Source organism: Condylura cristata, unplaced genomic scaffold (genome assembly GCF_000260355.1).
Source record: "Condylura cristata isolate star-nosed mole 26May11 unplaced genomic scaffold, ConCri1.0 scaffold00006, whole genome shotgun sequence".
Classification (NCBI taxonomy): Eukaryota; Metazoa; Chordata; class Mammalia; order Eulipotyphla; family Talpidae; genus Condylura; species Condylura cristata.
Window position 1 is genome coordinate 25,934,216 of NW_004567107.1, and position 26,413 is coordinate 25,960,628.

A 26,413-nucleotide genomic window follows, 5' to 3' on the forward strand; every position below is an offset into this window, starting at 1 on the left:
ATATATATATATATATATATACACATACACACACATTTTATGTGAAACAACTATATATATACATATTTCTTCATTTTGTACATTTTTCCATCTTGGTTTTAATGCCCGTGGATTTCCCACCACCAGTTCACCCTTGTGCCATCACCACCGTCCGGTGAAGCACCCTACACTTCTATTACATCATTGAATGTTACAGTGGGGAGCAGAACAGGCATATTGATAAAGTACACTGCTGAGGGGAGCGGTGGCAGTCAGGAGAGGTCTGCTGCGCCATGTGGGTCGCCTCCCTGGCTGGGGATCTAGCACTGAAGCAGCCGCAGCCAACTTCATAGTGCTGCCCTCCAACCCTCTTCACCTCCAGGGAGGGCCCAAAGATAAAAGCAATTTAAAGTGAATTCTCTTTAACAGGAACCAATATTTCACTGTACAAGGAAAAGAATGTGTTGAGTCTTAAAATTTTTAAAAACACATGAAAATCATGAAACTAAACCTTACAATTTATGTAAATTTTTTGAGAATTAATTTTTTTAATCTCCCAATGAAATTATGTTAGCAGAATGATATCCTTACTTCACATCTGACTCCTGTACTCCAATTAAAAAGAACAACCTTTCTTTATAATATTCAACATCTTTATCAACTCTCCCAAGGGCCTTTCCTTAGTCCTGTGAGATATTCAAATACTTCTTTGAAGTATCTATCATGTCATTATTTCTGTCGATATTCATTTGCTAATAATAATGATTTTACGGGTAACTCTACCAGTTCTCTGACATTACTTTCAGAGTTTTGTGCAATTCTACATCTCTCACGTTCCCACTGATAAACACTGCATTTACATTATATTGTTTGAAATATAACAATAAGCAACCAATAAGGGAAAAGGAAAAAGTATATCCTTGGATATTTAAATGGGAATTAATGTTTCAACAGTCATATCATTAAGCATATAATTTCTGATGATATGTGATGATAACCTCCATTCTCCCTGTAACTTCATAAATGAGAGGACCCAGGATTATTAAATGACCTGTTAAATGCACAAAGATCTCATGAATAAGTAAGCCTATTGAACAGTCTTAAGAATTTAAATTATATATTTTCCCCAAACATGAAGCAATAGAAAACATTCTCTGCAACTATCATTTTTATTTTAGAAGATTAGCACATCTCAAAATTAAAAAATGAACTAGGAGACATTGCTATGTATATGAACGGTGACTATATCAAACCAGGAAATGTACAGTGAGGTAGTACAATAGGACTGAGTTTGAATTCCACTTCTACCACTTCTTACATAAGAGTTCAGGTAAGACTATCTAAATTACAGTTTCTTCCTTCTTTAAAATGCGTATACTTGTTTCATATCAGGATAATGTCAGTATTAAACAATGTATGAAAGAATTTTACAAAAGGCCTGGAATATAGTATGCACTCAAAAATGGAAGTTAGTATTATTAATAAATAATGCACATTTAAGCACATGTCAGAGGAAACCTTCAGATTCTCAAGTATCACCTTAAGTTCTTTAAAATCTGTTTATTCTAACCAACAGATAGGAAGCTGATTCAAATTTGTAAGTGGGGATAATTAGGCAGTCAAATAGCAGAAAATCAGAGCTGACATTGATGAAGAATGCAAATTCTAACAGCAGATTAATCAGAGGTCACTTTGATTATGTGCAAACAACTTTACACAAACCTTTTCTTTCTGCAGTAAGAAAATTTTAAATTGTAAAATACTAGAAACAGAAAATTATGAATATAACAAATATCTGTGATACTCATCACTCAGCTTTATCAAATCTTAACATTTTGTTCTTTCAAACTTTTTTGGACATTACACACACAGTTGAAGTACCCTGTGTATCCCTCCCCAATCCCATTCCCCTCCCTCCCTCTCCAGAGGGAACCACTATCCAAAATTGTCATTGCTCCCTATGCAAGTTCTTAATATCATAAATTCATAAGTATGTACCCACAGACAATTTATAGTATTGCTTTGCATTCAATTTATTCTTTAAATAATGAGCACTTACTATGTGTCAGGCACTGTTCTAAGTGCTGGGAAAAGAGCACAGAATAAATACATGCCCTCATCAAGCTTACATTTATTTTCAAACTTTATATAAATGGTATCACACTGTATATAGCTCACGTTACAATTTACTTTTCTGGCTCAACCTTAAATTTCTGAGATGTTATCTCAGATGCTGATGCTTCGAGTTCATTCATTTTAACTGATGTATAGTATTCCATTGAATGCATGTACCAGAATTCATCTATCTCCCTCTTTATGGAGATTTAAGTGGTTTCCTACTTCTAGTACTAAAAAATATTATAATGAACTTTCTTTAGACATTTTGTCACAGTGTTTTAACTTTTAAAAAATTTCAGTTTTACTAGATACTGCTAAAATGCACTTCAAAATAATTTTACCAATTTGTATTTCTTCAATAATGTGTGTTTGTTTTTCAACATCTTTATCAATATTTAGTATTCTTCATTATTTTTAGATGCATTTCCATAATAACTAATAAGCTTCAAGATCTATATTTATTGCTCATTTTAGTTTCTCTTATGTTTCTTTGGAACTTTGTATTCTGCCTCTTTATAACCGTCTTATATATCTGGATACTAACCCTTTTTTTGCTTATGTGCATGGAAATTATACTCTTCCACCAGCCTAAAGCTACTCTTCTTATACTATTATGTTGTCTTTGGTTGCAATAAAGTTTTATAGTTCAAAGATTTATTTATTTATTTTTGTGTATTAGAGCTGTGGTGTAGGCCAGAGGTTCAGGCCATGGGAGGGATTACCAGAGACAGAATGGGGACAGAACAGGCAAAGCTACTGAAATACACTGCTGAGGGGAGCAGCTAGTGAGATAGGGGAGGTCTGCTGTACCATGAGGGTCAGCTCCCTGGCTAGGGATTGAACTCGTGCCACAATGGCTGATGATAGTTTGATAAGTGTTGAGACTTTAACCTCTGTGCCAACAGGGAAGCCCCAAGTTTTACATTTCAGTGTAGTTTAATTTAAACTTAAGTTCAGTGCAGTTATGATTTAAATCATAAATCCTTAATGATTTATACTTTTTTGTAACTTAAAAACACTTTCTCATACTTAGAACATAAATATATTCTGTATTTCTTTTAAACCTTTAAAGATTTGCTTTTATAATTAGGTCTGGAATCTAATGACTAGAAATTCATTTTTTTCTTTTAAAGATTGATCTATTTATGCATACAAGAACTGGGGTATAGGCCAGAGGTATGGGGTGGGGGTTAGAGGACTCACTAGAGACAGTGTGAGTGGAGCAGAACAGGCAGACCGATTGAAGTGCACTGCTGAGGGGAGCAGTGGGTGAGACAGGAGAGGTCTGCTGCACCACGTGGGCCACCTCCCTAGCTGGGAATTGAACTCATGTTGCAGTGGCTGTGGAGAGCTTCATAAAGCTGCGCTTGTTAAAGGAGTTACCCTTGTGCCACCAAGGAGGCCCTTAGAAATTAATTTTAATAGAGATCTCATTTTATCTTTTTTTTTTTTTAAGATTTATTTATTTGTACATACAGAACTGGCGTACAGGCCAGAGGTTCAGGGGTGGGGAGAGGCTTTACCAGAGACAGAGTGGGGAGCATCTACGAAGTACACTGCTGAGGGGAGCAGCGGGTGGGTCAGGAGAGGTCTGCCACGCCATGTGGTCACCTCCGGGGCAGGCAGGAATCGAACTCATGCGGAAGTGGCTTTAGCTTCTCAGTGCAGTGCTTTAACCTGCTGCGCCACCAGGGAGGGCCTCATTTTATCTTTTCATATACATAGCAAATTCTTTTTTCCATTTCCCCCTTACTCATCGGTTTGTAGTCATATGTCATATTTTCATATATACACAGGTCTGTAGTTTTATGTCCCTTGGCCACTTAAGTCTAGCTTTGTTCTAAGATAATATTTGATGTTTGTCTTAAAATTATCTTGGAGATTCTTGACAATTTGCTGTTCAATATGAATTAAAAAAAGATTTATTTTATTTATGCATAAGAGAACTGGGGTGTAGTCAGAGGTGCAGGAGGTGAGAGGATTCACCTGAAATACACTGCTGAGGGGAGCAGTAGACAAGACAGAAGAGGTCTGCCGCATCATGTGGGTCAGCTCCCTGGCTGGGGATGGAGCTAGTGCCGCAATGTCTGGTGATAGCGAGACAGTGCTGAGACTTTGTTCAATATGAATTTAAAAATTGTTTGGAAACAAAACCTTGTTATTTGGATTAAAACTGCACAACATTTATATTATTTATATGAGGAGAACTGACTTTTTTATGACACTGGGTTTTCTTTTCCAGAGAGATTTGAATTTGTTTTCATAGCGACATGGCAGCACTACTAAAGTATAATCAATCTAAAATTGCTTATTGGAGGGTATAGACCATATGGTAGTAAGAAATTGGGCTCTTCACAAGCATTAAGCCTGGTTTATAGTTAGAAATTCACAGAGATTTTCTGACACCTAATGTCACATTCCAGATGAACAAGGTAATTTTTTTCTAGTTCACCTTAGTAGTGAAAGTATAACCTTTTGGGGTTCTAGCCTTCTGCAATTTTTTAATAGATTCTTCACTTTGAACTGGCCCTAGAATTAAATCTCCTGTCCTCTGTTCTTATACCTGTCAAATAGCTAAAGATTATCAGCATTTGGTAGATGCCTCCAAATTAAAAATAACTCTACTTTGTATTCCTGCTTCAAACTTTGCATTCCTGCTTCCAGTTCATTTTTCATCCAAGGAGTCTTATCTTTCTTGTCAGCTTAATTATATATTAAAAAATGTAGATTTAAAATTTTATCTTGAGTTTCTATTTTTAGGAACTAAAAGGAACTGGAAAGGTTGTTCAGGATATTTTAAGGTCTTTTATACCTCAATTTTTCTCTATTTGATTGACTAGTTTTGGAGGGAGCTGTATTAAAACTCTCATTGTAGACTTAGAGTCCTAAGAATTCTATTTTTGCTTTGAATATTTTTTATTTTTTAAAAGATTTATTTACTTATGCATACAAAAGCTAGAGTATAGGCCAGAGATGTGGGAGAAGAGGGGGGAGAGGTAGATGAGAGGATTCACCAGAGACAGCAGGGAGCAGATTGATTGAAATACCATGCTGAGAGGAGCAGTGAGCAAGACAGGAAAGGTCTGCTGCACCATGTTGGTCAGCTCCCTGGCCAGGGACAACTCGTGCTGCAGTTGCTGTGGATTGCTTTATAGTGCTGAGACTTAACCCCTTGTGCCACCAGGGAGGCCCCTGCTTTGAATATTTCAAGGTTCAAGCAAGTTCATGAGTATTATATCTTCTTGATGAGTTTTTTTCTTTCTTTATATAAATATATTTATATATTGTAATAATATATATATTATATCTGTATATATAGTATATAAAACATATTAATAAAGAAATATGAATGTATATGCACACACACACACACACACACATATCATGCTATTATCTAGAGGTAAACTATCCAATTTAGTAGCCATTAGCCAGATATGACTTGATCCTTAGGAGTGAGATATCAATTTTTTTATTTCTGGGCAGGTTTGCTTTTGGTATCTCTATAAGATAGAGTATATAAATGATTTTTAAATTCAAATTGTGTCTCTATGCCTTTTATTAAAGAAGATAAGTCCATTTGTACTTACTGTGAACTAATCACATATCTGAAACTATTTCTACTTCTTGTTTTCTATTTATTAGTTTCCTTCGATTTTAAAGTTTGTTTGTTTGTTTGTTTACTTTGTTAAGCTCTCTCTTCTACTGATCTGATCAGATTATCAATATTCTCTTCCCACTCCCCCTTTCTGCTGGTTTAGAAATTCTATTTCTACTATTACAATTACTGTTATTTAGTTTTCTTTTTCATCATGTACATTTAATAATACACTGGTCTGAAAGACTCTGAAATAATTTAATATTTTTATCTTTATGAACATAGTGGTCTTCACATGTTACATATTCCCACTGAACAAAACTCACCCATATCTATTTATTTGTAACAACCTACTAATTGTTAAGCTATTCAATTTGGTAGTCATTGGCAGACATGGCTTTTGATCCTTGCTATGTGGTAGACTGAATTGAGGTATACTCTAAGTGTAAAAAATACACTTAATTTAGAAGATTTCACATAAAAAAATGGAAGTTAAAATATCGCAATAATTGTTATACAATTACATGTAGAAATGATGTTTTATACATACTAAGTTAATTGTATTACTAAAAATTAACGTCATTATTTCTTTTTTTAATTTCTTAATGGGACTACTAGAAAAAGTTTAAATTATGTATGTGGCAGAATTACAATTCTATTGGATAGTGCCAATCTAGTCTTAGTTTTAACTTTGTTTTAATGCAGTCCTCTCCAAAAAACCTAAATTATCTTTTTGCAATTAATAATGATTATATTGTCTAATTAAAATTCTTTATCTAGAATAGTATTTTACCTGGGTATGTCTATGGATAATAATACTGAGCATAGTTTGCCTTTGTATTTAAGATATTGATCCACCTTCACCTGGCAGCAACTAATGCTGATGAGAAAACTTAAGTTTAGTTATCATATCTCTATAGGTAATCTGGGCTCTAATTTTGTACCTTTTAAGATTTTCTTTTTATCTTTGATTATCTAGAATGTTACCATAGGCTGTCTAAATGTGTATTTATTTTTATTTAACTTACTTGACATTCTAGAATTTATTTTTGATTCAAGGACTCAAGTTCTTTGTGTCATCTTCAAAAACTAGTTCTCCACCAATCTCTGCATTTTCTTATTACATATATGTTAGATCTCTCATTTAATCCTCTGTGTCTTTTAGCTAGTCTTTTATATTTTTATCTTTTGTCTGTGCTCTTGGTGAAATTTTCAGTGCTATTTTCTAGGTCACTAATTTTCTTACAATGGTTCAAGGGGCAAAATTTATTATATACTGAGTTTTTAATACAGCAGCTACATTTTTAATTATAAGGGTTGTTATTGGTTCTTTTCCACATTAACCTCTTTTTGCTCAATATCTTTTGCTTCATAATTTTTGAGTTCCCTTTAAATGAAGTGTATCCTTTATTTCTTTGAAATCCTAAAAACGCTTTTTTGACTAATCAATGGAATACTATGCAGCTGTTAAAAAGAACAAGATCATCCCAAGGCACTAAAATGGAATGATCTCTAAATATGTTATTAAGTGAAAAAGTCAAGGCATATAATAGTATGTGTAGAATGTTACCATTTATATAATTGTATGAGTATGTGCATTTACTTGTACATGCATAAACTATCTCAGAAAGGATAGCAAGAAATTGGTAATAGTGGTTGCCTCTGGGGAGAGGAACTGGGTGGCTAGGGGACAGAGGTGGGAGATAGACTTACTTTTCACTGTTTACCCTTTTGTACCTTTGAATTTTGTACCACGTGCATGTATTACCTAGTCAAAAAAAAATAAATAAAATAATTTATTTTAAAAAATAAAGTCTTTGTTGGACTACTCCATAAAATTAATTTCATCCAGAGAAAATGCCTGTTTTAGCTCTGATTTTGTTATATTAATATTAGATATATTCATGAGTTTTAGAATTTTGGTTATAAGTTCATTTGGAATAGGAATGGTTTTTAATTTTCCTCTCTTTTCCTATTTAATATTTTTATAGTTTCCCTAGTTTTATTTCTAGACCCCTATTTCAAAACTAAATCTCACAATTCCAGTGCCAATTTCATGATGATTATAACTATTATAATATGCATTTAGTCAGTTACCTGGCAAATGGCTTCATTAAATTCCTAATCTTCAAGCTGTTTTTATCAGCTAAAACCTATAGGTTTTAAATAATTTTTAAATCATTTTAAATGATTTCTAAATCATTTCATATTTGTGTAATCTTTAGCCAGGTAATAAGTAGTTTTTTTTCCTCTTAGCCCTTCACAATTGGGAAAGAAATTTTAACCAAATCGCTACCTTCAGAGAAGTGTGATTCTGGTTCTGATTCCTGCCTCAAATGAAAGTTGGTTCTAGTGAGCTGTGACAAAAGCTAAACTACTGGATGTCAGTGCCAGACTGAAAACCAGTAGGCTTGTGGGTTTAACCATATCATTGCTTTGTGCCTGTGTTTCGTTTCTGGTTCACAAAGATGTTTATGTTATTTCAGAACCTGGGCATGTCTTTGTGATCTTTACCCTTCTGTGTGTTTGGAACATAGAGATATATTAAAACTTAGCAGTTCATTTGACTAGAAGTAATTTCCATATTTCTTTTTTTAGAACATCAAAAGTAGTAATTATAAAAAATAGTATTTCATTACGTAAAGTTTAAAAATTAGAGGATTACTCATAATTCATTCATTCTAAGTTATCCATTATGCGCATTCTAAAATATTGCCTTCTAAATCATTTCTTATTTGTGCAATCTTTATCATGATTTTAATCTATATTTAACCTACATTCATCTACGTTGATATGTAATCTTTGTGACTATCATTTTAATGACTGCATACTAATCCACCTAGCTCTTTATAGTTATTTCTCATTCTGATAATTTAAAGAGCTTAAAGAAGTTCTCTGCACACATGTGGTGTTTTTTCTTCAATTTAGATTTAAGGGGTAGTGATGAGAGATGCTAAGCAATGGAACTGCATAATTCTACAGATATTTAGCTCAAAGGCTTTATAGAACTAGCAAAATACATGACTGAAGTTCATAATGATGACCCTGATATACAAAGAGAAAAGGTAAAATAAGTGAAAAATCTATTTCTGAAGATTCCAATTCAAAATGGTTAATAGTATTGTAATTAAAGGGATACGTTTCACAAGGGATAAGAGTCACAGTTCACAAATGTGGATCATCTAAGAGTACTGGACAAGACATTACAAATTTTCACAATTTTCAAAACAACATTTTAGGTCATACTATTAAAGTCCACTTTTCACAAGTAATACTAACCTGATGTTATTTACACAATCTTCATGAGCTTCAGAAAGTGTTTTTATGTGCTTCGAAGATATAGGGTCAAAAAGCAGGACTTCAGTCTGTTCACAAGCAACTGTCAGCACTGACCTGAAAGCAAATGATACATTTTTCTTACTGATACTCATTTATTTATAATCTCACAAGGTATATACGAATAACTTCTTTTCATACCTTAGAGAAAGTATTTAAAAAATGGACACTATCTACTGTTGGCAATAGTAGGAAATGGTCCTCTCATACACTATGGTGAAACGTCAACTGAAACTGTTCATAGAGAGTACCTTATCTCTTCATTAAAAAGATTTAAATTTTTAAACAAGATTTATTTATTTATGCATGCATGCAAAATTGGGGTACTGGCCAGAGGTGCAGGGGCAGTGAGAGGGTTCACCAGAGACAGTGGGGAGCAGAACAGGCTGATTGATCAAGTAGACTGCTGCCGGGAGCAGTGGGTGGGTCAGGAGAGGTCTGCTGCGCCATGTGGTCACCTCTGGGGCAGGCAGGGACCGAATTCATGTGGAAGTGGCTTTAGCTTCTCAGTGCTGTGCTTTAAACCCACTGCGCCACCAGGGAGGGCCCATAACGAAGCTTTTTAATAAAGTAGAATAAAAACACTACTATATTTAAATCTTTTCCATATTTGATAATTATAGAATTGTCCGTTATGGGTTATCTAGGTAAACCTTACCCCCCGCTTTTTTAAAGATATCTGGACTTCAAAATTAAATAATATTTGAAGGATTTTGGAATTAGTTGATAATCATGAGTAAAAATATTCAAATCAGGGCCCTCCTTGGTGGAGCAGCAGGTTAAAGCACAGCACTGTGGCAGCTGGCCGTGGAGGCTTCTGTGCGAGTTCAATCCCCGCCCCGGAAGTGACCCACATGGTATGGGGAGACCTCTCCTGTCTTCCACTGCTCCCCTCAGCAGTGTACTTTGCCCTGTTCTGCTTCCCACTGACTATCGTGAATCATCTCACTGCACATGCACCTCTGGCTTTTACCCTGTTCTGCATGCATGCATGCATGCATGCATGCATAAAATCTCTTTGAAATATTCAAATTAATGTCTAATTTTAGCAGATATATAAACACCCACTTTTTTTTAAAGAAGAGTCAGGGTATCAACTTTTTCCTTTTATTATTTTAGTCCAGTATCATATGTCCCACTATCAAAACCTACATTTTTTCTCATTGATTTAAGGTCACCATATCACAAAGTCTTATTTTTGAACTTGATATTCTATTGTCTGTCATGCCAGCGAACTATTTTAATTTCTAAAAGGTCTATAGTATAGTTGATATTGGCAAAGCAAGACCCTCTCATGAATTTACAAGCCTTTTTTTGAGAGGGTGATGCTAACAGCACATGTTCTCTTCCACAGAATTTTAGATATAGTATGTCAAGTTGTATTCTTCTTGGTGTTTTTAACTGATGTTCCCCGACTTTACAAATTCAATATAATTTATGTAATACAATATTTAATCATCCCACCAGTAATGTACATACTTTCATACATATTTAAGATTTTATCAAGAGTATCTTAAAAATTCTTGGGCATGTTACTCTAGGTTTTCTTTGTTGATAAGCATATCATCTACAATGACTATTCTAATACTTTCCCCCTGGCTATACTGGCTAGGATCTTTAGTGTAATATTGAATAGAAATGTTAACAGCAGGAGCTCTCGTCTTGTTTCTGATTTAAAAAAAAAATTTATTTATTTATGCACACTAGAGCTGGGATACAGGCCAGAGGTGCAAGGGTTGGGGGTTAGAGGATTCACCAGAGACAAGAGTGGGAAGCAGACAGACAAACTGAAATACTCTGCTGAGGGGAGAAATGAGTGACCAGGAGCTCTACTATGCCATGTGGGTCACCTCCCCAGCCAGGGATTGAACTCGTGCAGCAGTGGCTGGACAGCTCCACAGTGCTGTGCTTTCACTTACTGCACCACCAGGGAGGGCCCCTCTACATTTTTTTTTTAAGTGTTTTTTGTTTGTTTTTTAAAGATTTATTTATTTATGCTTACAGAACTGGGATATAGGCCAGAGGTTTGGTGGGTGAGAGGATTCACCAGAGACAGAGTCAGGAATAGAACAGGCAGATTGACTGAAATACACTGCTGAGGGGAGCAGCAGGCAGGTCAGGAGCGGTTTACTGTGCCACGTGGGTCACCTCCTGGCAGGGGATGGAACTCGTGCTGCAGTGGCTTCGGAGAGAGCTTCCTAATGTGGTGTTTTAACCTGATGTGCCACCAGTGATTATGTCACAGTGAATTTTCCCAAAAAGAACAGTCACGTAACAATCATAGAGATCAAGAACAATGTTGTCACCATTATAGAAACAACCTTTTTAGTTCCTTTCTGTTTATCAAAGGTAACTATTAATCTTGATTTCTGATATTATCTTGAACAAAACTCTTTTAATAAGTTTTGTCTGTCTTGTTTTGCACATTATTGTATTTTGTGAGGTCCTCCCATATTGTTGCTAGAGTTCCTGGTTTTCATTATTATGCTACAATTATTTTACATTCCACTGTTGGTGGATATTTACGTCCTTTTAATCATAAATAGTGTTTTAAATTCTTGTACATGTCTTCAGGACATTTATAGATGTTTATCTGTTTGGTAGTAGAGGTAAAATTGCTAAATTCTCTGGGTTAATAAATTTGGTCATCTGGAAGCTAGGAAAAATTATTTTATAAAGTGGTTAATTTCACCTTTGATCTTCTGTCTTCTTTGAGCTACATTTGTGGTTCTGATTTTAACTGGATGGGCTATTTCTTAGCTCTTTGACTTTTAGCCTTTATTTTTAATACATGTATTCAGGCACATAGGTTTTTCTCTATCAATAGCTATAGCTATAATTAAACAAATTCTGAGTTTCATTATTTCAAACGTGTACTGTGATCTCTTCTTTGACTGAAAGATTATTTAAGAAGGGTATTTCCAAACTTAAGATTTTTCCAGTTATTTCTAGTTTAACTTGCACTTTGATTGAAGAACATTCTCTATTCAATACTTTGAAATACATAGATTTGCTTTTTTTATTTTGATTGATATTCATAAAGCACACCAACTTTTATTTAACACTTAATGCTAGCCCTAGTATACCTTCATATCCTTTTATTTGAAAACTTTCTGTAACCTTACATTTCAGTATATTTTCTGTAAGTAAATTTAAACAACCTTTATCTTTTTCCTATTCAAGTAATATTGAAAGTAATCACTAGTAATCTTTGCATTTGAATATGTCATCTTAATACTTGCTTTTCATTTGTCATTTCTGTTCTAGATCCTTTCCATCATCTTGTTTTTAAAATTAGTTTCACTTTTCCATGGGAAGTTAACTTTTGTTTTTACGGTTTCTTTCATTGTGCAGAAGCTTTTTTGTTTGATATAGTATCATTTACTTATTTTTGGTTTTGTTTCTCTTGCCACTGGAATTAAATCCCCCCCGATTTCAAAAACCTGTATCAATGAGTTTGTCTGCCTTCTTTTCCCTATGTAATTTATGGTTCTAGGTCTTACATTCAACTCTTCTATCCATTTTGAGCTAAATTTCATCATCATATGCTGAATGAAATAAAGCAGAGAAAGACAAATACAGTATGACTTTACTTCTATGCAGAAGATAAAGATAAACCAAAGTCTTAGATTAAAAGAATAAAATGGTTCTTACCAAATGGGGAAAGGGAAGGAGGGTGGGTAAATTGGGTAAAGAGTATTTATTTTGGGTGGTGATCAAATGTGGTATATACAGATGTCAAATTATAATACTATTTATACCAGACATCTACAGTGTCTTAAAACCATTGTGAATACAATAAAAACATTTTAATGGCAGAGCAAAAATAATTATCTTATCCTACGATATTTAGTGGGTTAAATATGCATTTACTTTTCTTTTAGTAGATACCTGAAGAACTTATAACTTACAAGTTTTTAAGGTGAAGTACAAATCGCCACTTCCTGCATGATTCAAGAACTCCAGCACATTCACTCCTTTTATCACATCCTGTTTAATATTTAATTTTTGAAATATATCTTAAATATGAATTTCAAGTTCACTAAAATTCTTGTTTTACAATATTCACTTAAGTTTGCTAACACATTTACTCTTTCTGTGCTTTCTACTATTTCTTTTTGCTCTTCCATCTAATTCCTTCACCTCAAAGAATGATTTTTGTTTATTTTCATGTAGGCTTGACTGATGTCTTCTCTCAATTTTTATATCTGAAAAAGTCTTTGTTCTTGATGAGTTTGTATATAAAATTTGAACTTTATTCTGTATATTTTTTCTGACCTTGTTTGAAGATCATAAATTCTTTAGCTGTATCTAATATGTTAATCCTACAGTGAGTTATTACTACTGTATTTTTCAATTCTAGAATTTCCATCAGTTTCTTCTTAAAACTTCCAGTTCCCTGCTAAATTTTGTCTTTTAACTCAGTGAGCATATTAAACATTGGTTTATTGTTGGGATTTTCCATGACTTATTTTATTGTTTCTCTTGGTTTTTCAGTCAGCTCAATTCCTCTTATGTCTGGTTATTTTTTTATTGAAAGTCAGTTACTGTAAATGAAAATAACTTAAAAGCACTGGGTGTTCTCTTCTTCCAGACAAGATTTACATTTAATTATGTCAAGACTAGATTAGAAGTACCCTGCAATCTGATATCTTTTTAATTCACAAAGTGAAATGATTTGAAGCTGATCCGTAGTTCCTATGAGGATATCTATTTCTGGTCCTAGTGTGTGCAGTTATAGCCTTCTGGGATTTTACCCCAAAGTTTCCTCATTAAATCTTAATTAGCAATTCTTGTTATCCTGTCCACCTCACTCTCTAAATTCATTAGAAGTCTCTTTGCTTCTGCTTTTGCAAGTGATAGGTTCTCTAAGAGAAAAGTGACCTCAAATGGTAGGTTCACATCTCTGGTTTCCCTCCTTTAATATATGTTGGCCCTGTACTTTGCTCATTGCCTTAATTCTCCAAACCCTTAAACATAAGTCTTTTTCTATTTCAATTTAAATATTTTATACTTTCTCTAGCTTTTCTATTCTCATGGTGGACTGGTGCAAAACCACCTACTCTATTTTTTTTTTAAAGATTTATTTATGTATATAGAACTGGGGTACAGGCCAAGAGGTGCAGGGATGGTGCGAGGGCCCACCAGAGACAGAGTGGAGAGCAGAACAGGCTAAGTACACCGCTGAGGGGAGCAGCAGGTGAGACAGGCGAGGTCTGTTGCACCATGTGGGTCACCTCCTTGGCCAGGAACTGAGCTTGTGCTAAGGCAGCTACAGTTCCGCCAATAGGGAGGGCCCCCTACTCTGCTAGTTGTGGAAAGTTATCTCTTGTATCTGAAGTTATGCCCCCCTTTTCAACCTGAATATTATTTGGTTATTCTGTTGATCAGTGAGTATTTTCATCTTTGTTTATATTTTCATAGATAAACTTTGTTGAGTACTGAAATTGAGCTTTTAAATTTTTACTAGTTCTGTTCTTTGTTGCTGTATTTTCTTCTGTCTGCTCTCTTCAGACATACTTCGCTATTATCTAGAAATAATTTCACTCTTTCTTGAAATGGATAATTAGCTCCTTAATTTTCTTTATCTTCCTTTTCAGCTGATTAAGGGATATAATCTTCATAACAAGGAAAACTTGCCTTAAATTTGTTATATAAGTTTTAAGACATACAGTTACTTTCATGATTGTTTACTTCTAAATATTTCTAATTTGTTATCAGTTCTTCTTTGGCCCATGTTATATTTATGAATGTTTCTTAACTTGAAAACACATCAAGTTTTTCCAGTTATATTTTTCATTTCTAGTGATCACAATGTACTGAGAAACTGTACTCTGATAATCTTTTGAAATATGTGGCCTTGCAAGTAAAAATTTGTAAATCTTGTGTGCTTGAAAAAAAAAAAGTATGAGGCAGCTGTTTTATAAGGTCAAATAAGATATTCACAAATGTTGAAATTCAATAGTAATAAACTAACATGAATAAACTAACTTACAGATTACAAAAATGACTGTCAAGTGATACTGTAACTCGCATTGTTTCTCAAATTACTCTAGTATTTCTAATTGCTTTTTAGAAAATATAGTCATAATCTTTTTAATCAAGCTATCGCCAGCTGCTACAGCATGAGTTCCATCCCCTGGCTGGGGAGCTGACCCACATGTAGCAGCAGACTCTTCTTATTTTACCTGCTGCTCCCCTCAGCACTGTATTTCAGTCAATCTGCCTGTTCTGCTCCCCACTCTGTCTCTGGAGAATCTTCTTACCTCCCTGTACCTCTGGTCTACACTTCAGTTCTTGTATGCATAAATGGATAAAAAAATAAACTGGTGGTCAGTAAGCAACTTTCAGAAGTTATTAGTTAAAAAAAAAGTTATTCTTAACATTAACAGAACATTCATAGGTATATACAACAAAAGTATATACAACAAAAGTATATACTTATACAGCAAAAATAAGTATATTCAGATTCTTCTAGCACTTGTAATATTTTAGTTTTGTAGATTCTGTGTTTCAGTTATGTAGATATGTAGATTGGTAGTTTTCTTCTAGCATACCAAAGATGGTCACCACTGTTCTCTGATTTTCACAATTATTGATGACAAACTGGATGGATATCACTTCCATATTTACTCCTATATTTTCTTTTTCTTTAAAGATTTTATATTATTTGTTGTCCTGTTTCACTATGTCTAGGAAGGAGTCCTGCTTAACTCATGCTCTTTTTCTCTATGTACCATGTCACTCAACTTCCTTCATATTTTCTGTCTCTCATCTACATTATGGATAATTTCTTCACTTCTATTTTCCAATAAACTAGTTCTCTCTAAAGCAGAGCTTAATGTGTTCTCAGAGAGAATAGTTTGAAAAAGCTCCAAATGTTATTAGCTAATCTATTAACATTAACAAACTCCTTTTCCAAAGTATCATACTGAGATACATTTATTTTTAACTAAGTTGTTATTGTTTAAAACTTTTGGAATTCTTTAGAAACTACCCTCTAGTCCTTTCATTTCATTCTTAGTGCCAAAGTCTTTTTATTCTAGTCTTTATTAAATTCATAATTTAAATTTTTATCTTTTGTGTTTAATTTTTTAAGTAATATAAGTTTATTTTAACATCATTTTGTGCCTTCTCAGTTGTAATCCCCGTGGGCTTCCCATGACCAAATCACCCATGTGCATCACCATAGTCCAGTGCATTTCCCTCCAGTGCATTTTTACCTTCTTACTCTTCTCCATACTGTGACAGTGGTTATGGTACCCAGTAAGCTGATTTCACCTCATATATAAGTAAAGAATGGGAAATCATCTCATTACTACAGACATTTTATCTTTCTATAAAATTAATTCCTATAAAGATTTGGGGCATATGGATGTAGAAAGAATGTTAAAAACCTAAAACACTGAGCTATTTTCACATATCACCTTGACATTGATGAAGAATGACAATGTGCAATGCTGGCATCAGTATAGGGTGACAGGCACTTTTTATACATGCCAAGGAATTGAGAGCTGGTATTTTCTCCACTGAGGGCAATTTAATAAGTATCCAAAATCTTCCTAACTTTACCTAACCACCTGTCACAAAAATGTACTTTTGGGAAAATGTAGTCCAGATTCAAACAAGAACTATTAGCAATATATTCCTCATTCTAATACTACTGTCATAGCTCATTGTATCTTTCTCAGCCTCTACATAAAATCCAGAACAGATGGGAGGTTGGGGATGTGTGAAAGGCTAGGATATGGAAAAGAGCATCTAAATGTTTATGAGGAACACTCTTGGTAATTTGAGAGGAGCTTTAAGAAGAGGCTTTGGGTTGGAAGTGGAGGAAGGATTTATGAATACTCTTCAGCAAAATAGTTTCTTCTCTCATCATTTCTCCTGTATTCATGTGCACATTCATTGGTACAGTTCCACCCTAAGAGAAACCTCAGAGATCCCAACACCAAATATGATTGGAATAAACATTTTCATCTGTGAAATGGAATAGTGTATCTGTTTACAGATCTTAGGTTCCAGATTCTGTTGCTTAGTTCTTCGTTAGCACATTTTTGGTTTTTCTTTAGTAAAGATTTTTGTTTTGTTAACCTTGCTGTTCCTCTAAATATAGGATGAGGTTCCAATTCCTTAATTTGAAAACATCTATTTCCTCCCCAAACCTATCTTGATTAATTCTTTTTCTACTAACTTTTCATCTCAGGTCAAGTGTCACTTCCATGTGATAGTCTCAGGGAAAACTTAAACACTCTAGTCCACAACAGATTTCTTTTTCAAGCTCTCATCTCAATTTGCAAATATACACTACAAATTTATTTAGTATGATTAGCTATTATCTAGTGAGCACTTGAGTCCCAGGCTCAAGTAAAGTCAATGCCATTAGCTGATTTTGCTCACCATTGCAACTTGTGCATCTGAAACATAGCAAGTGCTCAACACATTATTTGCTGAACTAGAGAATAAATGAACAACTAAGCAAATGACTAGGAATCTAGAGGTTTTAATCAGGAAAGAATTATACGTCCTCTCTGGTGAAACTATGTATATTTTTTTTCCTTTTGATTATTGAACTCTTCTCTGTGATCATAAAACAATGTAAAAATATATGCTGTTTATTTGGAAAATACCCCATGGCCCAGAGCAAACCACGACGAAGCATGACATAGCCAGGCAAAAGGCTGGATATTCTAAAACAGAAACCTGAACTGTAGCCTGTTAACTTCACAACGTTCCACATCCTAAGACGCCTCTCTGCAACATCTTGGTATCTTACTGGTGAAAACAACGCACTCTTGCCCCTCATGACAAGTTAGCACAGGGTACAGGGAATCTTCAGTTTGTCTGAACACAAACTTAGCTGCGAACACAAACCCAGGCTGTCAGGGAGAGAATGGACCTTTATTTTAAATGTATTTACTGAGCACCTACTATGTACCAGAAAACCCTAGGTCCGGATCTGCCTGGCGACTTCAGGCATTTCTCCTTCATGGAGCCTCCATGGTCTGAAAGTGAGCAAGAACCCCGGGTCTGTTTGGCTCAAAGGGCCAGGAATGGGGCCTTTAACAGCCAGGGAGCGTTACAGAAAATACCAGGGAGCTACAAAGGCCCGCGGCCACGAACGGACTTGCAAACCCTGGCCAAACCCGGCTGGCAAACTCCGGACAGCCGTCCACGGGCAGCAAAGCCAGGCGGAGGTGGATACCCGCCCTCCGAGGAGCCGCGCTTACCCGTCGGGTGAATATTCGAGGTTGAAGACGGCACCGTGGGTGCGGGTGCTGAGATACACCGAGTCCGCGGGATGGATGGAACCATAGAGGTTAGTCATGGTGCGGAAATTGTCCCGCGCGGGGTCCACGAACAGCCCGCGGCCCAGGCTGCGCTCTCTCAGCCACCCGAACAGCCGGGCCCCGGGGCCGCACAGGCCGGCACTGAGGCCGTGCTGGCCCCGGCTCCCAGACTTGCTGTCTGGCCCGCTTCGCCGGCGCGGCGGGGAAGGCGGTGACTTCTCTCCCTGCGCTGAAGCGGCCGAAGACTCCAGAGCTCCCGGTGGCCCGAGCTTCCCCGGGCGCGGGCGCGCGCCCGGGGACAGCGAAGGGGCGCCGGGGCGGCGAGGACTTCGGGCGGGCGACGGAGGAGGGGCTGCGTCAGCCCCGGGATGTGGCGGTGCGGGCAGGGGAGGGAGAGGCCCGGCGCCTGGGGCCTGCTCCCCCTGAGGCGCCGGGTCCTCGTCCCCCGCTCCGGTCGCCCCATCCCCTCCGGGGCTACCCGGCCCGAAGGGAAACATAACCAACGCCCCCGCCCCCTGTTCCCGGCCGCAGCCCCGTCGGCCGACACCTCAGCGCTCCCGCCCCAGCCGCCACTTCCGGCGTGCTGCTGCCTAACCTCGCCGGCTGGAAAACCCGCGCCGGGCCCGGACACCATCCGCCGGGGACTGGGAAAGCGGAGACACCGCCCACCTACTGGCCGAAGTCCCAGGGAACGGAGGTCCCAGGGAACGGAGGTCGGGTGCAAATTAAGCGCTAAGGGTGCCCGAAGATTCTCCGGTTCAGGCTGTAAAGAGCAGTTGGCATATAAGCATGGTCTAAGAGTCTGGAGTTGTCAGTGACTGTGAGCTCAAGTATACGATTCCTGCGCTGTTCCACTTTCCGCTGAGATCAGTAAGGCGAAGAAATTACCACAGCACGTGTGGGTTACTCTGCCTACTTAGCCTAGTAGTAGGACCAGGTTATTTTTTGTACTAAGAAACCGTGGTCCATAACAGTGCCTGGAGTATCTGCCAAATTCCGAGTTACTTCCAGTAATTCTGGATTTTATGTAGGTCAAACTCTACCTCTTTTCACGAAGACTATCCCAGACAGGAACAACTGAAGGAAGCCAGAAATCTTAATCAAATTAACCTAACAAGCAATGGAACCCTTATATCTACCAGGCAGGGCATAGTGGTTATCACAGATAAAAAGTCCTTCACTGATGTCACTGAAGATAAATACATAACACTGGCATCTAAGGATTAAGAGGGAATATTCCTTGCGGAGGAAAGCAGAGTCTTCAACAAAGAAAAGCTTGGGGTGTGTGTGTGGGGGGGGGTGAGGGTGGGGGGGTGGCCTTCTTGGTTGCGCAGCAGGGCATAGTCTTAGCACTGTTAAGCTATCGCCAGCCACTTCTACATGAGTTGGATCCTTGGACCTTTCTTGTCTCACCTGTTGCTCCCCTCAGCGTATTTCAGTAGACCTGCCTGTTCCCCACTCTATCTCTGGTGAATCCACTCACTGCCCACACCTTTGGCTTACAACCCAGTTCTTGTATGCATAAATAAAAATTAAAAAATTTTTAAATAAAAATCTTGAGGTACAAGGAGAGATACATATACCAACTAACAATTCTGGGTCTGGATCAAGAGCTATATTGTAGAAAGCTTATATCTGGTGAACATGAGGGTAAATCTGGAGAATTTACTCTGTAGGAAGTCCCATCCTGTAAGGGTAAATCTTAAATCTGAAGAATACCTGAAGGAAGGGAATGAAATTCAGAAAAGACTAACCATTTAGCAATTTTGCTACCAGGAAAGTTAATTGTTCAGCTCTCCTGTGTATGAGAAGCTAGGAAAAGAGAGCAAGCATCAAACATGAATTCAAAGATGGAGGAAGCCATTCCTTTGGAGATACTCCCCATGGTACCCCCACAGAGCAAAAGAAACTGAAGTCTGTTTTATGATTTACAAATAATATCTCTTTAATGACTCAACTTCTGGCTGCAACGAATACTTAGTAGAGACCCTCTGCTTGATCCCATATATGGCCAATAACTAAAACAAAATTTTGGTCTTGATACATTCACCAATGTTATTAACTTTTTAAAATCAGTAGAACTGAACTAAATTTTAAAAGGTTATATATGCTAAGGTATTTACAGTAGTGCCAAAAGTATAACCTATGCAATGGGGTTATTATATTGGCTGAATATAGAATTCAGATTTCAAGTTCAGCTTATCCAAAATTTATTGGAGCCCCCAGAACTGATTAAGAGCTATTCACAGACAATTTAGAGAATCTAGAAAAGGTAAATGGGAACAAAAACATTGTGTAGGTTTGTACTTAACTCTTATCAGTTGAATAATGAAAATAATTCTTGAAAGTTAAGACAGTAACAGACTTAAGATACACAAAGAACAAGTCATCCAGCTGCTGGTCTTTTTTTCTTGTTATGCTTCTACTTAGAATGTTCATGTTCAATTACTCCATTTCCCTCCCCGCCTAAATCTAAAATGAAACCTTTACTAAGATGACAATGATTTCACAACCTGTCAGTAAAACTAAATCACTAGAAGTTAATTAACTAAGAAAACACTAAAGTTAAAACTTCTTTAACTGTGCCTGCTATTTACTCACTGCCTGTGAGTGTTCAAAGTACACCAAGTTAACAAGGATTTGATTTCAAATCAGTCTAGTGACCAGTTTCTATGTAATACTATTTTTGAAAGCTACAATATAAACTCAAATTGCTGAAATTTATAGGTATTAATGTCAGAAATGCCTGAAGCATCCTTGAAGTCCTTGTCCCCGATACTCCTTAAACCACAACAAAAGTAAACAATTGGCAAAGGTTTCCTATAATGTATGTTCTAGGCCCATATCCTCTGTCCCTGCACACCCATAACACTTACAATTTATCCCATCTAAGTGTTTAGGAAGATAGGGAGCAAATTTATTTAACGATCCACTGACTAGTATTTTTAAAAAGTTGCTTCCCAAATGATATAATGCAATATACTTTATATATACAGCACCTCTTATAGTCAGGCTTTTATATTTTGGGGGCAGCAGGTTCTCTCCTGACATCACTAGTTCTGCCCATCAAATAGAATTCCTTGTTGGGGACAAGACTGACAAAAAGAGCAAGGCGGTTGCACATGGCATAAAAAGCTACAATGGCAGCTATATCCCAGGCATCTTCTTGGTTGAAGCCATGTACCTTGAGCTTTTTGAAATGGTCATCTGTTATGTCATCAGCTTGGGAAATAGCAAGTGCAAACTCCAGCATTGCCTTTTCCCGAGCAGAGAGGTCAGACTTTCTCCAGTTCATACAAACCTGCAAAGAAAACATAGGGTCAAATCAGGATGTGGGTCTTAAGCTATCACCAGCCACTGCAGCATAAGTTTGACTCCTGGCTGGTTAGGGAGGTGACCCACATGGCGCAGCAGACCTTTCCCGTCTTGCCCACTGCTCCCCTCAGCAGTGTATTTCAGTAGATCTGCCTGTTCTGCTCCCCACTCTTGTCACTGGTGAATCCTCTCACCCCCATACCTCTGGCCTACACTCCAGTTCTCATATGCATAAATAACTAAATCTTAACAAAAGGCAGACTCTCTCATGATACAGCAAATTGGAGGTGATCTACATGGTGCGGCAGACCTCTCCTGACCTTCCCGCTGCTCCTCTGAGCAGTGTTCCTTGTAAGTCAGCCTGTACTTCTCCCCACTGTCTCTGGTGAATCCTCTCACCACCCCTGCACCTCTGGCCTGTACCCAAGTTCTGTAAATGCATAAATAAATAAATCTTTTTTAAAAATAAGTTTTTCAGATGGGTAAGTATGTTAGTAAAGTCAAATAGGATGCAAACTTAGAAGTCTGGCTTAGCACCCCCTCTGCCAGAAAACTTTCTTTGTTCATTCCAACTGCAAGCATCTTTTTCTCCTCTAAAAACCTGTGGCATCAAAAATCTCAGAACCAAGACTCAGAGACTCTTAGCACATAAGAACCCCAAGTCCCAACCTTTACATATGAGACAAGTGAAGCTCAGATAATTGTCCTTTTGTTCTCAATTAATCAAACAATACAATATTTGCAAAATTAAAAGGCACTTAAAGTACTACATGCTAAGAATGTACTGCATGCTTCATATTATTTCTTTTCTTTTCTTTCTTTTTTTTAAAAAAATATTTATTTGTTTATGCTTACAGAACTGGAGTACAGGCTAGAGGTGTGGTTGGTGAGAGGATTCACCAGAGACAGAATGGGGAGCAGAACAGGCAGATTGACAAAGTACACTGCTGAGGGGAGCAGCGGGTGAGTCAGAAGAGGTCTGCCATGCCATATGTGTCAGTTCCCTGGCTGGGGAATCAAACTCATGCTGCAGTGGCTTCGCAGAGCTTCATAACGAGGTGCTTTAACCTCCTGTGCCACCAGGGAGAGCCCTTATTTCTTTTCTTAAAAATCTTTATTGGGCCCTGCCTGGTAGCGCAGCGGGTTAAAGCACAGCACTAAGAAGCTAAAACCACTTCAGCATGAGTTCAATCCCCACCTGGAGGTGATCCACATGGTACAGCAGACCTCTCCTGACCCTCCTGCTCCCCTCAGCAATGCACTTCATTGATCTGCCTCTTCTGCTCCCCACTGTCTCTGGTGAAGCCTCTCACCGACCCTGCACCTCTGGCCTGTACCCAGTTCTGTACACATAAATAAATAAAAATCTTAAAAAAATCTATTTATTTATTTATGCCTACAGAACTGTGATACAGGCCAGAGATGAAGGAGTTGTGACACAGTGGGAGCAGAACAGGTGGACTGACTGAAAAACACTGCTGAGAGGAGCAGCGGGTGGATCAGGAGAGGTCTGCCATGCCATGTGGGTCAGCTCCCCAGCCAGGGATCAAACTGGTGATGCAGTCACTGCCAAGAGCTTCATAGTGCTGCACTTTAACCTGTTGTACCACCAGGAGGGCCCTTATTTCTTATAAAAACTCTAAGAAGTGGTATTTTCTATTTTCATCCCAGTTTTATTGGCAAAAGATGCTCAGAGAGGATAAAATGACTTCATCAAGGTCACACAGAGTGGCAGAGATGGAATCTGAACCCAAGCATATTAAACTCCAAAAACTACACTAATAATTGTTACTCATGCTGAAGCAAAATACTGGAGACCACTAAACAGCTAAGAATAGAGTAACAGTACAACAAACTATGATGTGGCAGCACTCCATTGGTCATTTAGGGAGACAATACCTGCGAGACAGATCCTGGATAGGTGCAGGTCTAGCGACTAGGCATGAGGTGCTCATTAAAACAAAGCAGATGATGTACCTGTCTTAACATTATCTTTACGCTGTCAACTTTGTACCTGGGAAACTGTACAAAGTCTCCACTCATATGGAGTCTGAAGGGAAGTATATAATGTGGGAAGATTGATGACCTCAGGAATAAATGCACACGTGATATTTCCGTTCCTAGTCCAGAGGATCAAGGACATCACTGTAGTTATAAGTAGGGTTTTGTAAGTGTAATGACAAACCCAGGTCCACTGATTCTTATTCTCATTCAACTGCTCTAAAAAGAATTAGCATGACTTCTGACATCCAAAGCACCTAATTTTGGCTGAAGCAATGAGAAAGTTGTTGCTTGAGAGACAGACTCATTTCACAACCAGTGCTGGTAGAAAAGAGTAGATGGAGGTGGCTACAGAATGTAAGGCAGAAGGACCAGGCATGGGGTCAACACCAAGAAATAAAAGAAAACCTAAGAAACTGGTTTGGGCCCACTGAAAGTAATACTGGATAGTATAAATTCACTATGGAAAGGGCAAAGGACAGATTGGAGTAGAAAAGGACACACTTTGACCTCAAATATAAAATGGTTTTAAGGTTCAATTTAGAGTGAGAGTTAGTATATATTTTCAAGCACTGTATGCCAATGATCCAGTATCAAGTCTGGAGCAGAGATGGGGTTCTGCTAATCCCAAACATCATGCATACATAGAAGCAGGCTGGCACAGTGATGGGACTGGATGGGAAGACCTGTAGGTGTATTCCCTGGACCATACAGTAGGTTTTTCCCTTTCCTCAGATATAGAAAGGGCCTAAAAGTGCACAGAGGATACAGACACTAACCTGATCAGAGAGCACTGGGTTCTTTGAAAAGATCCTGTACCAGGCACTGTGGACAACCATATTATATAAGCACCTGTCAGCCAGACTGGTCACCATAATGATGAGTTCCTTGTCCGTTCTACTGAGGTGGCCTGGGGAAGGTGAGAAGAGACCTGGACTCAAGCTCTGAACAGCAGCTTAGAAGAACCTACTACCTACCCATTCAGTTATGTATTCATTCCCAGCCCCTCACTATCAACTCTATTTTCTTTTCTTCATAATTGTCAACACTTTCTGAAGTCAACTTTTAAAAAAGTTCAGTTATTTGCTGTTTCCTCCACTCTAGGATGTTTGATTATATGACCTATGACACCATTATACACCCAGAGGAATCCCTGGCATACAGTGGCTGCTCAGAAAATATTCATTTAATAAATTACTAAATTCAAGAGACATTTTCTGAAGCCTAGCAGAAACTAGAGTAACTTTTAAAACGTGAAGTTTCAAGAAAAGATTTCCTAAACTCAAAAGACCTACTACTTAAGAGGCAGGGGGTAATCCACTTTGGAAAGTGATACCATTCTATAACTGTATATTTATAATCTCACTGAATTCTCACACCAGCTCTGCAGTGTATTACTATTAATACCATTTTACATACCAGCAGTACCAATAATACCAGTTAGTATTAACTCCATTTTGCTAGTAATGAAAGCAAGGCTTTGAGACATTTAAGTACTCTGGTGAAGTTTATGTGCATTGTTTATGGCAGAACTCAGTTCTAAAAACAGGGTGTCTTACTAGAGAGAAAGACACAAACTGTGGAAAGATAGGACAGACATCATCTGTATTGCCACTGGAAAAGTATAGATGAAGATAGTTGTGTGAGCTCAGGGGAGTAAAGGCAGGTGAGGTGAGATGGACTGTGAAAGAAAGCTCATATTCCAAAGCATGGAGAGGGGGGGAAAAAAGGCATTCTGGGGCATTGTAAAATGTCAGTAAAATTTAAAAGCAAAGACGCCCTGAGACTTAAATGCTTTGACTCCAACTGACAGAACACAAGGAGCTGGGGGAGAGGAGAGGCTGGTGTTAGACCATGGAGGGTCATTAGACTGTTTCTTGGTACCTATTCTCTCCTTTTCCTACTTAGTAATACAACCCCTTGATTTTTAGACAGCTACATGGTCACACAGCTTCCCTTGCAAGTAGATGTGATAGTATGACTAAGTTCTGGTCATAGGTCTTATCTCTTATGTCCATGTTACAACTTTAAAGGGAAATGACATACATCTGCAAGGGCCTCTCCTCCTCTCTGCCGCGAGCAGTGTCAAGCCAGCATGAATGAGCAGGCAGAAACAACCCAGTCAACAACACTACACTATTCCTTAGCAGCTCACATATGGCCTACTAGGTGACATAAGGGGCAAAACATTTTGTTTAAACCAATGTTTAAGTCTTGGTAACAACAACTTAACCTGAATCCAAAGTAAGTAACTTATGGTTGCCAAGTTAAAATCCCTGAACTTTATTTAGGGAGCTGGAGGGAGACTTAGAGGGCTTTATTTCCAAAGAAAGAATAATGAGCCCGAGTTATTACCTTATTTACCTTAGCTCTCTACCTATCATCATAAGTTACATTCAGCCCTTGGTTTCAGAATCCAAATGCTACAGTTACAGTCTTTCTAAGCTTCTCCTTAGTTCCACAGTGTTTTGGGACTTTGTAAGAATGGCCACTAGAGCAAACAGGCATATGGATCTCATCCAATAAATATTCAACATGTTTCTTCCCCCAATTACCTGTTTCTTTGTTGATGATTGCATTGTAATAAGCAAAGAAGGCTCTGAATTCCAATGGCCGGTGAGACAACACTTTAAATATATTTGGTAAAAATCCTGTCTGCAGGGGAAGAAAAAATAGAAAAACATAAAATGAAAACTATTCACAGAATAGGCAAACAGTAATTCATACTCCCCATATCTTGTGCTGAATGTCAGATGCAATCTTTTTTTTTATATTACAA

At 37.5% G+C, this 26,413-nt stretch overlaps 2 protein-coding genes across 2 annotated transcripts in view; both read right to left on the reverse strand.

Moving 5' to 3' along the window:
• DCAF10 (DDB1 and CUL4 associated factor 10) overlaps positions 1 to 18,859 on the reverse strand; it is a 28,943-nt gene extending 10,084 nt beyond the window's left edge. Inside the window, exons 1-2 of the mRNA XM_004677500.2 lie at positions 18,259 to 18,859; positions 8,972 to 9,085 (exon numbers count right to left, since the gene is read on the reverse strand). Coding sequence (XP_004677557.1) covers positions 8,972 to 9,085; positions 18,259 to 18,815 — 671 coding nt within the window. The 5' untranslated portion in view covers positions 18,816 to 18,859. The remainder of the gene's footprint in view (positions 1 to 8,971; positions 9,086 to 18,258) is intronic.
• A 2,475-nt stretch (positions 18,860 to 21,334) lies between these two features.
• The window catches only part of LOC105853281, a 9,471-nt gene continuing 4,392 nt past the window's right edge, over positions 21,335 to 26,413 (reverse strand). The window contains exons 2-4 of the mRNA XM_012721241.1: positions 26,190 to 26,289; positions 24,414 to 24,544; positions 21,335 to 21,619 (exon numbers count right to left, since the gene is read on the reverse strand). Of these exons, the coding sequence (XP_012576695.1) occupies positions 21,335 to 21,619; positions 24,414 to 24,544; positions 26,190 to 26,289 (516 nt within the window). The remainder of the gene's footprint in view (positions 21,620 to 24,413; positions 24,545 to 26,189; positions 26,290 to 26,413) is intronic.